Source organism: Candoia aspera, chromosome 9 (genome assembly GCF_035149785.1).
Source record: "Candoia aspera isolate rCanAsp1 chromosome 9, rCanAsp1.hap2, whole genome shotgun sequence".
Lineage (NCBI taxonomy): Eukaryota > Metazoa > Chordata > Lepidosauria > Squamata > Boidae > Candoia > Candoia aspera.
In genome coordinates, this window is record NC_086161.1 from 26,159,083 (window position 1) to 26,176,570 (window position 17,488).

Consider the following 17,488-nt stretch of genomic DNA (forward strand, 5'->3'; position numbering starts at 1 on the left):
TAGGTTATATTTATCAAAATTTACTGCCTTAAAAATTAAAATTGATGCATTCACGGTCGCTACCATTTCTCACAATTGTTTGATGGGATTTTGATACTGTATTATTTTTCAACATAGACTGGCAAATAATTTTGATTTCGTGGAGCCCTGAGAGGGTCTCTTGGGGAACCCCCAGAGGTCCCAGGACCACACTTTAAGAAACACTGATCTAGGTGTTGAGCTGGAGTTCCTTAGCTCCACTTCTGGGCACATCCCAAAAAGAACACCCACAATTCCTGCAGGACAGTCCCCCCAAGGCCTGCCTCCCCCAAATGGCCCAGAGGATACCACGATCTGTGGCTACAAAACCTGAAAGACCCAAGAGCACAAGCAGGTCACACTCCCACCCATTCATCAAGATGATCAAAGCAGTCCTGGGGTTCTTCTTCCAGGCAATACAGGAAGTGCTACCACCCCATCTCAGAGCTGGCAAAGATAATGCCACTTAGAGAAAAGCTGGCCTCACTTTCACCCCCTATTCTTTCTTCGCCATGAAGCAGAGGAGTTCTGCCTGCACCAGAAATGGAGGAGGAGAGGCAGCCTCAGGAACACCTCCTTCGGTGCCAGTCGGATGCCAGTTCTGCAATGCTTGCAAATCTTCAGCCAAGCACTAAGAACAGTCTCTGAAGCTGGAAAGATAGCTCCAAGGGTTTGGGGGGCTTTTTTGAGTCCAGTGGTTCATCCTCACATCTTGCTTGGTACCGCACAAAAGCGCCTTACTTATAAAGTTGAGGAACATATCCGAATGAAATCTCCTCCCCAGCCCGCTGCTGAGCCATCTTTAGTTGTTACAGTTTGGAAGTGTGGTCTTCCTTCTTCTCCCAACCCAACACTTCCCAAGTGGATAATCTCAGGCCCCTTGGATCAGGGCAGTGGTCAGGATAGTGATTGGCTCAGCCTCAATTGCCCCAGCAAGTCTGAAACAGAAACACCCTTTCCCTACCTCGTTGTTAGGCAAGGCACCTCAGTGGCCATTTTGACTTTGACTGTGGGAGACATCAGATTATCTGCTTTATACCGGAATACCATACACTAAGAAGACAGATAGATGTGTCAGCCAGGAATCCTGTTATTTGGTGTGCGTGTCTGGGTTGTAAATATGGTACAGCAGGGCAAGTATGTAAGATGCGCGCAGACACACACACACACACACATGCATGAAATGGGGGAAGTGAGAGGGAGAATTCTTTCTGCCTGACCAGAAACAGTTCGTGGGGTAAACCGGTGTCCAGAGACAACAAAGAAACATCCAGAGGCACAATAGCATGAAGGGCTCTGTGGTTCAGGCTTCTTTGTATAGTATTTCAAATCAGCTGTTCTGATCACTTGTGGAAGGTGTGGGGGGGCTATTATTTGACAAAGGTTTATCGGTCTCTGGTAGAAGTCAGCAGTTCCTTGGACAGCCCGATCAGTCTCCCAGGAAACTGTTCTATGGAACAGTTCATAGATGCTGCCATCTAGAGGTCATCTGGATTAGATTACAAAATTGGCGCAAGGGGGAGATCCAAAATAGTAGTAACAGCAATAATGAGTAATAAGGATTAAGGCTAAATAAATAAACATTTAAAATGGAGGCATAAACTCCAACCCTGCCCCACCACGTATTCAGGAGACTGACTAGTGGTGGGTGATGCTGGCTGGGAGGGGAAAAGAAAATAGAGGATCATCAATTCCTACCTTGAAACTGTCCTGCCTTAAACTGTATGAAGCCTGGCCTTGTTGCTGAGGTGCAGTAAAGGTAAGCTGTGGAGCAGTGCCATTTCCGTCAGTATGCTTTGCTTTCAACTCAAGGATACAAGAGCATGCCATGTGGCCACGAGGAAGAGCCTGTGCTGACGCAGACACAGAAGCCCATGCACAGGATCAAGCAAGACTCTTCCAAGTCAGGTACAACCTCGACTGGACAAGGAACCCAGACCCACCACCATCAGAGTGATCCTGAAGCTTCAGGTGTGAAGAAGCCTTAAGATGGACAATGGCAACGAAAAAGGTCATGCCAATTCGCTCAGTTCAGAAAGCTCTAAGGGGGCCATAAGCCCAGCAACGAGATGATTCCCCACAGAGGAGGGGCATCCAAGTGGACAGGCTCTCTGTAGCAACCCAGTTGGAACATACATTGCTTTCGCTCCTTGAGTGAGGCTGTTTTCAAGACCCACTCAAAATTTAGCAGCTGTGGGTGTGAGGCCATGAGCCTCTCTTCGCCTGGTGCCTCTGGGAGTTTATCATCCCAGAGACTTTCATAAGGTGCCATTTCAGCAAGAACCCAAAGAGTGACTTTTAAAGAAATCATTGGGTGTAAGCTGTTTTGATTTAAAAATATATTTATTTTCAGTTGGTCTGGTCTATATTTTCTCTTATGGCTGTTTTAACACCATATTTGGTTTATTTCTAAATCAGCATAATAGAAGGAAGTTGGCTACTGAGGTTGAGAGTAATTTGTCAAGTAATTTATATCATGATACACCATCTGTTGAATGAACACTGATTTTGTTCCAGCTGACTATAACAATGCTTTCATTCAGGAGTCCTGAAGAATCTTAGCATGGAAACATATCAGAAAATTACTGTATCTTGTGGAACCCTATCCTCTTTCTGAGAAGGAAGTACTGAAGTCTCAGGCACCTTAGGAAGTCTGCCCTGCAATTGTACTGTGTGGGGAACTGGCCATTAGCTGACCATTCATCCCAGAGAGAGGGAAAAGATGGCACAGATTAACCTAGAAAGGAAGAGATCTGGATTCACCATAACAAGGGAGGGAATTGCAGCTTCAGGCCACCATGAAAGCAGCTGTGATGTCAGGAGAAAGAGAAGCATTTTCTGGCACAGCAGAAGCTGATGTGCACATAAACAATGGATAATGGCCTGAGACATTTTTATGCCTGACATGGGCATCCTCCTTTCTCCCTAAATAAGGGGGAGGGGGAGTGGCACATCACCATCCCAGCCCTACATGCCTCGGCAGCTGGTGCTGGTTCACTCTGGATAGCAGAGGCCCTCCCTCCGCTGGGGGTTTCTGACTTCCCTGAGCATGTAGCAGGTGACTTGGGCCGGTTCTCTCTGCTCTGGGGACTTTTCTTGGTCCACTGCTAGGAAGCTTTTAAATATTTCTGGTAACTTTCAGCACCGCAGAACATGGACACCCTGAACATTAGCAGAAAACCTAAGCAGGAACATTAACCCAGACCCACCACCATCAGAGTGATCCTGAAGCTTCAGGTGTTCAAGTGTTTAGGAACATAACTAGTCTCTCCTCCCTGCCCACAGGGCCATATGGCAGCCTGGCCCTCGAGCCGCACAGCCCTCCCAGAGTCCCGGGAAAGCTCCTTGGGCTGCTGTGGCTGGCACAACCTATTTCCTGCCAGCTGTGATGACAAGAATCTGCAACACAAGAAGAATGAAGAGCAGATGCTGTAAAAGATCCAACCAGATGCTGAGAAACTCCCTGTTGCCTTTTTAAGGGAAACGAACGTGCCTCAGAGCAGGGCAGAGGCTCCTGCGAGGGGGCGTAAGGCCAGAGGGAGGCCGGGCGGGCGGGCGCTGGCAGGATCGGGAAGCAGCTCGCCGGGGCTTTCGGTTCGCCTCCAAGCCCCAGGAGAGAGACTTGGGGCTCACATCTGGCAGAGAGCAAGTTTCACCCTTGGGAAAGGGCAAGCGCTCCTCGACTCTGCCACGCGCGCATCCAGGTCCCTGACTTCAGCCCAAAGAGGCAGACTTGCAAGGGGGAAAAATGGGCAATTTCATCGCAATCTGTTTTTCTCTTCCCTTCGCAAAGGACGTGCCTTGACCTGGTGTGCCATTCGGTCTGCGCGAGATGGAGCAGGAAGTTCCGCGCCCCCGCGCCGCAGCCGAGCCGCGGGCGCCGCAGCCGTCGCGGCGGGCCTCTTCCGACGCGCCGTCAGCCGGCGCTGCCCGCGGAGCGCAGCACGCCGCCGGCCCAGCGAGCAGCGCCCGCGGATGACGTCCGGGAGAGGGAGAGGGCGAGGGGCCACATAGGACGAGGGAGGCGGGTGGAGCGAGCCCAGGGCGGAGGGCGGCGGCGAAACGCACCCCTGCGAGGCCCTGCTTTTCGCCCAGATCTGGGACCATCTGAAGGGAGCGCGGTGGCGGGTGGGAGAGAGGCCGCTCGGGGGTCCGTCCGCGAAGCAAGGCGGCCCGGCAGCCGCGAGCTCGTCTCCTGCTTCTGACGGGCAGGACGCGTGACCGAGACGGCTTCTTACGAAGAACGCACGTTTATCGGGAATCGGAATCTCCCGACTTAGACGCGGCAGGCCAAACGTTTCCAGATATCCCAGGAAAACCACCAGGAGAGGCTCTAGCCCCGGTTTCCTGCTCACGGACCATCAAACAAGTAAAAACCTGGGCTAGACAGGCCCTTTGGTCAATAGCAAAGCTCTTTCCAGGACACCGAAACCAGATCTTGCAGTTACACCAGAAATGTGCCAACAGAAGCAAATCTGCAAAATATCAGTGCAAATCCCTCAAGCAACAATTGGCCTGCTTTTTACCACTCTTGTGCCACAAGTAGGTGCTTCCTGAGACAAAAGCCACTACCACACCCATCATTCCTGCTAAGATGGAGTCTGCGTAATTCCAGCATCTCCCAGGCTTAGCCAGAAGGCTGAAGAGGACATACCCCGTTTGTGTCTCTGCCCCCTACGCCCGAGTGCTGGCTCACGACAGGCAGGGGTGGCTGGAAGAGTTCAGGGAGGAGGTGGGACACAGACGTCTTGTTCCCCGCTACAACTGCAGCTGGAAGAACGGCATGACCTGAGGTGCCTGCTGAGGCTGGGCACCCACTTCACCACAAAGGTCTGGGTGTGGCAGTGCCCTCTGGAAGAGGAGCAGATGTGGTGGGTTTCAGTAATGCCACTGGTTCTCAGGAAGGAGGGAGGGGAGCAAGATAAGAGGAGACACAGTCCAGGAAGCGAGTGTGGGAAGACAGAGAGGTTGAGACTCGCCCCACCCTAGAGCCTCCCCGAAGATTTCCCTTAGGTTAGGTAGAGCGGCTTTAGTCTGGCAAGGTTCTGTCTGTATGGCGTGAGCAAATAAAGAACTGGAGTTTGGCAGAACTGATTCTCTGAAGTTCTTGGGCTGGGCCTGACAGCAGTGGAGAGGGGGCTGTTTTACTCCTACTGGAGTGTCCCCTCTCTTGCACAAGGAGCTCTGGACTGGAGCCCTGCACAGCACAGCTCCCAACATGTGATCTGCTGCAGTGAGCTTAATGGAATGAGCTTGGTGGCATGCCGAGTATCCTCTGCAAGAGTCTTGTCCACACTGAGCTGCAGTTTCAGAGCTCTAGCCCACTTTCTGCTTATGCCAGGAAGGGAGGCCTTTTGAGTTGGCCCAAGAGCCCCAGTGTCCCTTCCAGATTAAAAGCCTTCGCACAAACACCCAAAACTCTGAGGCAGCCTTTCCCGATCCTGGAGCTGAGGCTGGACAGCCTAATAAGGAAGCTCTGACCCAGGCACCCTGTCCACCACCACCACCCGCTTTGGTATCCCTTTGCCGCTGCAATGGAATGCAGCTCCTGACACAGAACAGGCCTTCTGGTGTGTGTGTGGGTGGGTGGGCAACTCTCAACTCTGGGATGCTGACTTGAGGGCTGGGGCTGAAGCTGCCTTGGCCGAGGAGCAGAAGCCAGCCAGCCATGCCTGGGTATTGACACTATCAGCTACTATCGTGGATCAAGGCCAACAGCTAAGGTTTTCTGCCATTTAACTGTCACATTTTCTATTGATGATCCTGTTTGAAGAATCCTACTTCCCCAGAATTAGCCTACCAGTGTGACACAAGGTTTCCAGAGCATGTCAGATACCTACCACAAACAACATAATGCAGGGTCTGCTGAGTGTCCCTTGAAGAGAGCACAGCTCACACCTCCTCCAGCATTCTTCTACAGTTGAATGTTGCAGAATAAGATCAGTAGCAGTTGACAGCTATCTTGCTGCCTTACTGCCCTACTGTCTGTTGCCCCTCAACTGCCAGATCTGAGACATCAAGAGGCTTTCATCTTCCCCAGATGACAGAGCAGAAGCACACAACCCAGTGAAATTAGACTGACCTCTTCATCCAAAACATCCCTCCTACATGCAGCTCTGGCAGCCACCTTGCTTGTCCCTCTCATCTATTCAGTTTCACATCCATGCTGCTGATGCACCAACACCTTCCCCACCGCCAACGCCCAAACTTTGGAACCCAGACACCACAAATTTGGTGAACCTTGGTGTACCCAGTACTCTGGGGAAGGACTTGCAGCAAAGGAGCCTAGTGCCCTATTTCCAAGGAGCAAAAATAGCCTATTAGATATTAAGTGAAATATCTAGAAGCTCTTCAACCACCGTTTTAACTCAGAACCCGAAACACAGCAGAGACAGGCTGCAAAGAGCATAAATAAATGAATGCATTTGTACATAAATTCCTGGCACTTTCATGTCTCTCTCCACAGAAATACATATACAGTAATTATGAATGAATGGTCACTGGAGAAAAGAACCAGGAAGGGTCCCACTTGGCATCAGCTGCTATTGAGCAACAGTTATGGAGGTCACATGCACATTTTGGGCACTCCCTCTACTTTGGGCTGGGTGTGAATCTCTTAAAGAAAACCACAGGAGCAGCAGAAGAGGAAGTTTGAACTCAAAAGCTTTGCATCTTCCACTAAGTTGCTCCTCAGATAGGTCCACAGCCAAAGATAAGGGGATAACTGGGAACTGGGCTCAACCGCCCAAGGCTAACTTCTTATACTGCGGATTAACCTAGAATCTTGTGCGAGTCATTCTTGAACCAGACACAAAATTTCAACACACTTCCTGCTGTACATACAATGTTAAGTATCAAAGCTGCTCAAAGGCAGGAAATACAAGGCGACAAAATTCATGGACAATTTGAGCCCGAACTGTACGGACTTCCTTGTGAAACAGCGATGGCAAGCAGCAGCAGACCTTCATTCTCAGATGCTTGGATGCCACTCCTATGGCAGCACATAGGGAGCAGCTTGGGGGCATGGCCATGTTGCTAAGCTGGGAGATTTGCTCTTAATAGTCTCTCATCCACCTACTTCCAATTTATAGCATGGAAGAGGCACTTAAAAGCCAACTGGATAGAATCAAGATAATTTCTCATAGAGCACTTCGAGATTTCTGAGAGAGCACATCCTTTTCTGCATATGGGGTACTGCAATCAGTTTAACAACTGCAAACCATTAAGAATGTATCAAAATGTAGTCTAGCCCTTCATGGGCTTTAAAGCATTAATCTTAGGATTGAGATTGATTGATTGATTGATTTAAAATGCATAGATTCCTAAAAAGGGAGATGTCAGTAACAAAAGAACCAGCTAGTTATTTTAAGAAACTCCTTTGGATTTTCTCTTCATAAACCCATGAATTTCTCCCTTGGAACAAGGTGTCATTATCTGGGGAAGAGAAATCTGATCACAATAGACAATGGTCTGATTTTCTTTGTGGGAACTTACTTCTGTCCAACACAAAAATTGCTTTATTACTGCTTGCGAAAGTCAAAAATTTTGGCACAGCACAGTTGAGCATGAGAACTCCAAACCAGTGATAGGATTGATGCAGTTGTCAAAGAACATGCAAGAGCTAGTAAGATCTTAACACAGAGAAGGATGGATGTGCTCTGAGTTGAGCAGAACGCTTCTGAGAAGTTGTTCCTGTTTGTTTGTGCTTCTACAGTATGTGTGTTCTGGAGCCTGGTTTGTTGAAAACCATCAGACAACAGCCAAGACTTGCTGTATCAAGGTTAGGGTTAATTTCAGTTTATAATTTTGCTTTACTGATCTCAGTGTTCTGATGCCCCAAATTATTATTTGCATGTGACCAGAGAGTATGCAAAATCCCTTTGATGTTATAGCTAAGATTCTGGGTATCACTGCGTAGAAACTGAGAGGAGCAACCATAAATTAGCTTTAAGAAGGACAGTAACAGCTGACAGTGGCATAAAGGCAGCCTTATCGAAGGTCTAGCACTACCACTTCTTGTTCCATGATGGTCACGTGGTTGCAAGTCTGAAAGAGAGAAAACAAAATCATGGCAATTGGGAACAAAAGACACATACAAACTGAAGGGCAAGGTCCTTACCTGTAACTCATGAATTCTTCCTAGATGACTTGCCATCTCCTAAAGAGGCAGTGGTTCACCCCCTCCCAAGAAGCTTTCACTAGACCCAACTGTTCTGGACAATTTTTATCCAGTCTCCAACCTTCCCTTTCTAGAGAAGGTTGAGAAGATGGTCACACAGCAGCTCCAGAGAATCCTGGAAGAAGCAGATTATCTGGACCCCTTTTAGTCGGGATTTAGGCCTGGGTATGGGAAACAGCAGTGGTCACACTTCTGGATGACCGCTGGCAGGAATGTACTGGGGGTTTTGTGTCCATCCTTGCTCTTCTTAACCTCTTAGCTTTCAATACCATCAACCATATCTTTCTGGATTGGCTCCAGGGTTTGGGAGTGTGGGGCATTGTGTTGTGCTGGTTCTCTTCCTTCCTCTGGGGCCAGTTCCAATCAGGGTTGATCGGGCAGTGGGATCCTGGCCTCAGCCCCTGCTTTGTGGGGTTCCACAGGGTTCAGTACTCTCTCTGCTCCTGTTTAACATCTACATGAAGCCACTGGGTGAGGCCACCCAACGGCACCAGGTGAGGTACCATCAGACCCTCCAAGTGATGCTGTGGAGGTCCTATTTTGGTGTCTGGAGGCTGTCAGGGTTTGGATGGGGAACAACAGGCTCAACTCTAGCAAGATTTTTGAGGGAGATGGGCGGTGACAAAATTTGAAATGTAAGTAAGTAAGTAAGTAAGTAAGTAAGTAAGACTGAGGGACTTCAGTTTTTAGGTTGCCCTGGTTCCAGGGACTTTCCATCTCTTGTTCTGGATGGGGTTGTGCTACCCAAATAGACCTGTGCACAATTTGGGGGTCACCTTGGACTCATGGCTTCTGTTTGGAGGTGGTGGCAGCTGTGGCTAGGAGGGCCTTTGTGCAACTTCATGTTATGTACCAGTTGCACCTGTTCCTGAACTGGGAGGCTCTGTTCAGTCACTCATGCCTGGGTCAGCTCCTGAATGAACTACTGCAATGTGCTTTACATGGGGTGGCTCTTGTAGAGCATCTGGAAGCTACAGCTGGTGCAGAATGCAGTGGAACAGGCAGTTATGTGCACTTCTCTATCAGTGCACATTACACCTCTCTCTGTGAGCTGCATTGGCTGCCAGTATTATTCCAGTTTCAATTTAAGGTGCTGGTGATGACCTATGGGGGGCTCCTCATGGCTTGGGGCCAGGACCATCTCTCCCTGATTATGTCTACCCATCCCGTTAGGTTTGGCATGAGAGGCATGTTCTGGGTGCCCTCTGTAATGGAATGTTATCTGGTAGGGCCCAGGAAGAGAGCCTTTTCTGTCATGGTGCCTGCCCTTTAGTACATCATCTCCCAGAGATTAGATTGGCTGCAACCCTACTGGCTTTTCGTAATGCCTTAAAGACGCAGTTCTGCCACTGGGCTTGGGGATCTGGATGTGTGGTAGAGCCTGTGCAGCGGTTATATTGATTGTCATTGGTGGCTTCTTATACCTCAACTGCTGACTGTGTTGTGTGGTTTTTATATTGATTTTTGTTCTTTTATGTGTTTTTTAAATTGTTGTAAACCACTCAGTCATGTATTTGAGATGGGCAGCCATATAAATTGAAATAACAAATAAATACATTGTGGGACAAGAGGATTTTTCTGTAGTCTCACATATGGATTTTACATTCTAGAGCTGGGCAAACATTTACAGGAAGCTCACCCTGAAGGCACTCACTCAAGAAGCTACAAGTAGAGAACCTGCCTTTCTTCTTTACGGTCTCTGTACATCACATCTACATGTAACAAAGAGGTGAGCAGTTAAATTAGGATGCCAATGAGGAGAGCACTCCTCGTTCCCCAAATAATCTGTCCAAGCATGGACATCTAGTGATGGGCAAAGGTAAATGGCCCCACATGGGGACATGGCATATTCTAAGGAGCAATCTACCACAGAGAAAGGCAATTCCCAGACTCACTGGAACAGCCTGGGCTGATTACAAAATCTGTTCAGGTAGCCCTTTGACATCCAAGAGTGAGGATATGTTTGTGAAAAATATTGGAAAGACCAGGTCTTGATTGAGAGGAAAATAAGTGTATTTTGATCTGGGGATGACACCTCTGTTTCCATGCATAGGCAGATAGGAAGGACACTCATGTAAACACTCATGCAGTCACATTACTGCGAATATAAGCACCAAAAATATCACAATGAGAATCGAGGCAGGAAGATTATCCTTGGCCAGAGGCTCAAAGGCCTGGCTGTCAGACATACCAGAATACACTGTGAACCTGCATCGATCATATAGAACTGAGAGTTAGGAAGTCTCTTTGCTAAAAAGGCAGCAGAATGACTGGCAGGAGAAAGAAACACCACTAAAGAAAAGTTAACCTTACAAAAGTCATCAATAAACAGGAGGAGGAGAACTGCCCTGGGAGGAGTTTGATCCTGTGGAGCCTGAGGAAGTGGAGAGGGCGCTTGTAGCTGTTAGTCTGGCCTCTTCCGCATGAGACCTGTGCCTCTTCTGGCTGGTCAAGGCTGTCCGTGATAGAATGTAGTATAATTGGATTCGGGTGGTGGTTAATTCTTCCTTGAGGGAAGGGGTGGTCCCCCCAGCTCTTAAAGAGGCAGTAGTGCGTCCCCTTCTCAGGAGGCCATTGCTTGACCCAACCAGTCTGGACAGTTTTCATCTAGTCTCCACCTTCTCTTTTTAGGGAAGGTTGTGGAGAAGGTGGTCACACGGCAGCTTCAAAGGGCTCTGGATGAAGCCAATTATCTGGACCCCTTTCAGCCAGGATTCAGGCCTGGGTATGGGACTGAGATGGCATTGATTGAGCTCTTGGATGACCTCTGGTGGGAGCAGGATGGGAGCAGTGCAACTATCCTTGCTCTTCTTGACCTCTCAGGGGGTTTCAATACCATCAATCATGGTATCCTTCTGGACTTCGGGAGTTGGGAGTGGGCAGCACTGTGTTGTCCTGGTTCTCCTCCTTCCTCCGGGGCTGGTTCCAGTCAGTGATGACAGGAGGGGAGAGGTCCAGTCCGTGGCCCCTACTCCATGAGGTACCATAGGGCTCGGTCCTCTCTCCCTTCCTGTTGAACATCTATATGAGGCTGCTGCGTGAGGTGGTCTGACAGTTTGGGGTGAATATCACCAGTATGCTGATGATACCCAGGTTCATATCTCTACCCCAGACTGCCTGGGTGATGCTATGGATGTTCTGTCCCAGTGCCTGGAGGCAGTGGAGGTTTGAATGGGTCTCAACAGGCTTCAGCTAAACCAAAGCAAGACTGAGTGGCTTTGGGTGTTCGGACCTTCTCGTGCCAGGGATTTTCCATCTTTGGTTCTGGATGGAGTGGACTGCCTTAGACCTGGTATGCAATCTGGGGGTCCTCTTGGACTCACAGCTCCTGCAAGAAGAGCAGGTGGCAGCCATGGCTAGGAAGGCCTTCGTACAGCTTCATGTTGTACACCAGTTGTGCCCCTTCCTGGACTGTGAGGCTCTACCCACTGTCACTCATGCCCTTGTGACCTCCTGTCTGGGCTACTGCAATGTGCTCCACATGAGGCTGCCCTTAAAGAGCATTTGGAAGCTTCAACTGGTGCAGAATGAGGCTGCATGGGTAGTAAATGGTGTTGGATATTTGACATAGGTAACACCAGTACCACATGAGCTGCATTGGTTGCCGGTGTGCTTCTGGGTGCAATTCAAGGTGCTGGTTGTCACCTTTGAAGTCCTTCATGGCTTGGGACTGGGTTACCCAAGGGACTGTCTTTTCCCAGTTGTTTCTACCTGTCCGATATTGGGCATGCTATGGGTCCCATCAGCCAGCAAATGCTGGTTGGCAGGGCCCAGAAGGTGAGTCTTTTCTGCCATAGCACTCACCCTACGAAACATTCTCCCTCCAGAGATTAGGATGGCTCTGACCCTGCTGGCCTTTCCTAAGGCCCTAAAGACTGGCTCTGTGGCCGGGCCTGAGGCCCTGAGTGTGCCAATGGGCCCATCTCCTGGTTGTGCTCACAATAACTGATTGTGACATCTTTCTTGGCTGCTATGTATTTTAATTTTTGTATTTATGATAGGAATTTGTTTTTAATTTATTTTTAGATTGTTCACCACCCAGAATCACTTGCAGAGATGGGTGGCATTACAGTTGAACAAATAAAACAAGTAAAATAAAAATAGGAGCCACAGCACATAGATCAACACTATGTTGAGCCCTGTGAATTTAGCCCTTTTAAAGAGAAAAGGACACTCAAACGGATGTTTTCTGTGTCATCTCTATCTACATCTTTGGCCAGAGGGTAGACCTGAAGTGGTTGTGTGGTTCACCTCCATCTAATGACAGAAAAGGTGTTCAGGAGAAGTTAAAAATATCCCATGAAAACAGCAGGGAGGCAGCTGTGAGTAAAAGATGACAGGGATGCAGTGAAAGATTTTGAAGGGTAGATCCTGGCTATTATTTGGATGAAGAGCAGAAATGATGGAGACGCAGGGAGGACCTGAACAGGAAGGCGTGAGCCCCGCCCCGCCCCGCCCCCTGCTCATAATGCATTTCTGCCCTCCTTGCCACAGGATTTGTGCCCTGTTTATCCTGAGAGATGACAAAAGGGTTTGTGTCATGCTCCCAGATCAAATGTTCCCAGAATATCTGATCAGATTCATATGCACATGTTGGGACTTGCAGGTTGGTAAAAGTGGGAGGGGGACACACCAGGAGCGTGAAAGCATCTTGTTTGGATTATCTCTGGCATCCAAGGTCAACCTGCCGAGCCATTGGAGACATCTGCTCAGAACTGAATGAACTGGCATGAAAAAGGGGGCTGCATACCGAAGAAGGGGGAGGGGGTTGAGTTCATTGGGCTGTTTAACTTGGAGAAAGTACAGGAACTTTTATTTGCAACTTTTTTACTGTACTGTATACTACACTCCATTAAAGAGATTTCTACTTTAACTACATATGAATCGAATTTAGTGGCAAGCTGAGTAATACAGTCATCACATAAAGTTGCGAATCATCTACCTGGAGACATGTGTACCCAGAAGAGAGTCCAGATTCTATAAGACGTTGAAAGCAACATCTGGGGATCCAACTCAACTGATGGAAGAAGGGACAGCGACTCAGCTGATAGAACCAGAGGCAGTGGCTGAGTCAATGGCTAGATTCGAAGGATATTCAGAAACAGAAGGAGCTGTGGGAATCTCCCTACCCCCGCAAAGCCGTACTGTGGAGCTAGACATGGAACTGATTACTCTGGATGTCACTCGAGGTTCCAAAGCGACAGCATCTTGGCTCCAGCCATCCGGTCACCCGGATCTCAAGGGAGTGGAATGGACGCCACCTGGATATCAACGACAAAGCACCCAAAACTGGGAAGAAGGAACAGAGGGTGAAGTCACACTGACTCCTCACCAGTCAACAGACATGCGACCAAAGAGCATGAGATCCAGTTCTAAGGACTCTGAAACTGAACAAGGGGCTACCCTGGATCGAATGCGAAATTTAAAGCTCAGATAGCCTCCATGGAAACAATACTGCAAAACATCTCATTATCATTGGATTGGGTGTTAAATCAACCAGAAGTGGAATCCATCATTTTGTCCAAACGATCAACGCCTGAGCCAATCCCAGGGTCAAGACGATCATCTCCGACATCGGAGAGCAGGAAAAGCAGCCGACCTTCGGTAATGTGGGGAGAACCGCTGACAGGACACGTGTCTTCCCCCCCCAAGGGTGGGCACTGTGAACTACATGTAAAGTTTAATGGGGACCCCCAGCAATTGTCTTTCTTCATGACTAATGTGGGAGCCTATATGGAAGAGTTTGGGGACACCTTTCCCACAGAATACTCTAAAGTGAATTTAGTGGGATCCAGGCTGAAGGGGCCAGCAGCGGATTGGCTGGTGCAGTTACACGATGTGGTGGCTCCTGAAATCTGCAACTTAGATGACTTCATGAGAGCACTGAGAGAACGCTTCGAAGACCCACTGGCGAAGCTGCGGGCCAAAGCAGCTCTCCAACAACTCAGACAAGGGTCCAAAACTGTCCAAATATGCTATGGAATTTAAAGCTTTGGCTGGGATGGTAACAGATTGGTTGGAGTCTACCGAGGTGGATTACTTCAAAGGCGGACTGCAACCAGAGCTGCTATGCTGGGCGTTGGGACAAGGAGATCCCAGCACAGTGAGAGAATGGATCTGCTTGGCAGGGGAAGTGGAAAACCCTCAATTCCAAGTCAGATGGCCGGTGCGAGCTCAAGTGATGGGGAAGAACACAGGAGCTCCAGCCAATTTACAGGTGGTGAGGAGAAGGCAAAGTCGGCCATGGGATGAAGAAAGAGAACGGCAAGTCAAAAAGGGGCTATGCTTCAAGTGTGGAAACAATGGACATCGAGCCTCAGATTACCATCATTCAGGGTCAGCCACAACTACAAAGCCCAGGACTAAAGCGGCGAAATCCCCACCTGTCAAGCTCAAGAGCACTGCGGGTAGTACGACTGCCCGTAAAGAAGAATCCTTGCTGTTTTCAGAGGATTCTGGAAGGGATTCTGAAGATGAAAACCCCCAGCTAGCAGGAAATGAGACATGCCTGCTCTGAAATGCACTGACAGGCAGGCAGGGGATGATGGGCATGAAGACCCATTGGTAAGTGATGATTGTCCAACGTTGTTGGTTGGGGTTCAGTTAAAGAATTTAAGAACTAACCGCAAGGCTGGCTTAATGGGCATGTTAGACTCAGGGTGCACAAGATGTTTAATTCATCCTGTCATAGTAACGGGGCTAGACGTAAAGGTGAGGAAGTTAAAGCAACCCATAGTATTTACACAATTGGATGGATCAGAAGCCCACGGGGGTTCAGTGGAATATGACACAGGAACTGTAGCCATGTGGATAGGCAGCCATACAGAAACTTTACAGTTCATTGTGGCACATATCGCCAATTATGCCATGCTTCTAGGATTGCCATGGTTACAGAGCTGAAAACCCCATGTAGATTGGGAAGTGGGGAGCTTGCAATTCAAGGATGGATTTTATTTGGGATTACCCCAAGAGACTCTGACCCTGAAAAGCAAATTTGCAGGCATAATGATCAAAGAGAGAGCCTCTCCTCCCACTGACCCCAATCCATTAATTCTGAGCCAATACAAAGAATTTGCAGATGTATTTGATGAAAAAGAGTCAGACCAATTACCCCCCCCCACAGAAAGACGGACTGTGCAACTGAAATTGATCCAAATGCCAAACTTCCTAAACCCAAAATGTATGCAATGTCCCAAAGGGAAACGGAAGTCCTTAGAGAATTTATTGACAAAAACCTAGCCTGGGGTTTTATTGAGCCGGCCAATTCACCACTGGTCGCACCTGTCTTATTTCGCACCAAGAAAGACGGCTCATTAAGATTATGCACAGATTACAGAGTATTAAACATTATTTCCGCCACAAATCAATATCCTCTCCTGTTGATGAAGGACATGCTTGCGCGCCTCTCCAAGGGAAGGATCTTTACCAAATTGGACTTAAGCGCATTTTCGAATTCACATTTGGAAAGGAGATGAGTGGAAGACTGCTTTCAACTGCCCTTTGGAGTTGTTCCAGTACAAAGTCATGCCGTTCGGACTGTCAGGGATCCTGGGGTGTTCATGCAATTTATAAATGAAATCCTACATGAACATCTGTGCAGAGGGGTCTTAGTGTATTTGGATGATATCTTAATCAACTCACAAAATGAACAAGAACACATTAGAGTCATCAAGCAGGTGTTAACCAAGCTTTGGGATGCTCACTTGTATGCTAAATTGTCAAAATGTGAATTCTACAAAAAAGAGCTAGACTATTTGGGCTATAGAGTATCCACTAAAGGGAAAGAAATGGATCCTGCAGAAATTCAAGACATCGTGGCATGGGAACCTCCATGCATGTGCTGCCAATTGCAAAGTTTCCTGGGGTGTGCTAATTTTTATCGCGAATTCATCCCTAATTTTGCACAAATTTCACTGCCTTTGACTGATTTATTGAAAACAAAAGGGGGAGGGGAAACGTGAAAAGTTACAATCTTGGGGCAAGGTTAAATTGGACCACTGAATGCCAAACCGCTTTCGAATGTCTGAAGGCACTTTTTACAGCCAAATCCATATTAAAACATCCTGATCCTGAACAACCATTCATAATGCAGGTAGATGCGTCAGATATGGCTGTGGGGGCAATACTCTTACAGCAAAACCTCCAAGGTGCCTTGCACCCCTGTGCCTATTTGTCTTGTAAATTTACTGACACTGAGTGCAGATGGCATGTATGGGAGAAAGAAGCTTTCGCAGTGAAATCAGTCCTTGTAGCTTGGCGGCACCTTTTAGAAGGAGCTCAACATCCATTTGAGGTATGGACTGACCATAAAAACTTACAAGCTTTATGCACAACCAGAAAACTAAATGCCAAGCAGCTTCAATGGGCTCAATTTTTCAGTCGGTTCAATTCCACTTTAACTTACTTTCCTGGAAAGAAAAATTTCTGAGCAGATGCTCTTTCTCGCCTTCCCCAACACAACAGTCAGCAAAAGGAGATTGTTGATATGGTCTTTTCTTCCATGCAGCTGGGGCTAGCCACCGTAACTCGCAGCCAAACTGCGGCCAAGAAAGTGAAAGTGCAGAACAAATTGCAACATGAGTTGCAAGCGGCTCTCCAATCTGATACTTGGCTATAAAATAACAAATCTACTTTGATTGAACTGTATGGGTTTGCCGGCAAAGTTTGCTGGCAAACTATATATCCCCGAGCCTTTACGTGCCAAAATTTTACAGTGGTCTCATGATGATAAAATAGCTGGACATTTTGGCTTTGTCAAAACCCTACATTTATTACACCGCCAATTCTGGTGGCCCACTTTATGCAAAGATGTCAAGGACTATATTTCTAGTCACCCCACTTGTGCCAGGTCCAAGAAGAAAGGGGAGAAACCTCAAGGGTTTCTCCAGCCAGTAGCTGAACCTTCCAGACCATGGAAACAGATAGCCATGGACTTCACTGTTAACTTACCTGAGAGTAAAAACAAAGCAGTCATTTGGATTGTTATCAATCTGTTTTCCAAACAAGCTCATTTCGTACAACACATGTACGGACTACACGGGTGTCCCGAACATGTGATTTCAGAGTGCGGAATTCAATTCACATCAAAATATTGGAGATCTGGTTTTGAAATTAATTGGCACCAAACAAGCTTTAAGCTCGTCGAACCATCCACAAACAGACGGATAGACTGAACGGGCTAATTCTACTCTCAAGCAATTCCTTATATGCTACATTAATTATCAACAGGACGACTGGGTTGACCTCCTTCCTTTTGCCGAAGTCGCTTATAACAATGCTGTGTACCAAAGC

At 47.9% G+C, this 17,488-nt stretch overlaps 1 protein-coding gene across 1 annotated transcript in view; it reads right to left on the reverse strand.

Annotated features, from left to right (window-relative positions):
* Positions 1 to 7,489: 7,489 nt before the first annotated feature.
* STAMBP (STAM binding protein) overlaps positions 7,490 to 17,488 on the reverse strand; it is a 36,469-nt gene continuing 26,470 nt past the window's right edge. The window contains exon 10 of the mRNA XM_063310921.1: positions 7,490 to 8,064. Within this exon, the coding sequence (XP_063166991.1) occupies positions 8,008 to 8,064 (57 nt within the window). The 3' untranslated portion in view covers positions 7,490 to 8,007. The remainder of the gene's footprint in view (positions 8,065 to 17,488) is intronic.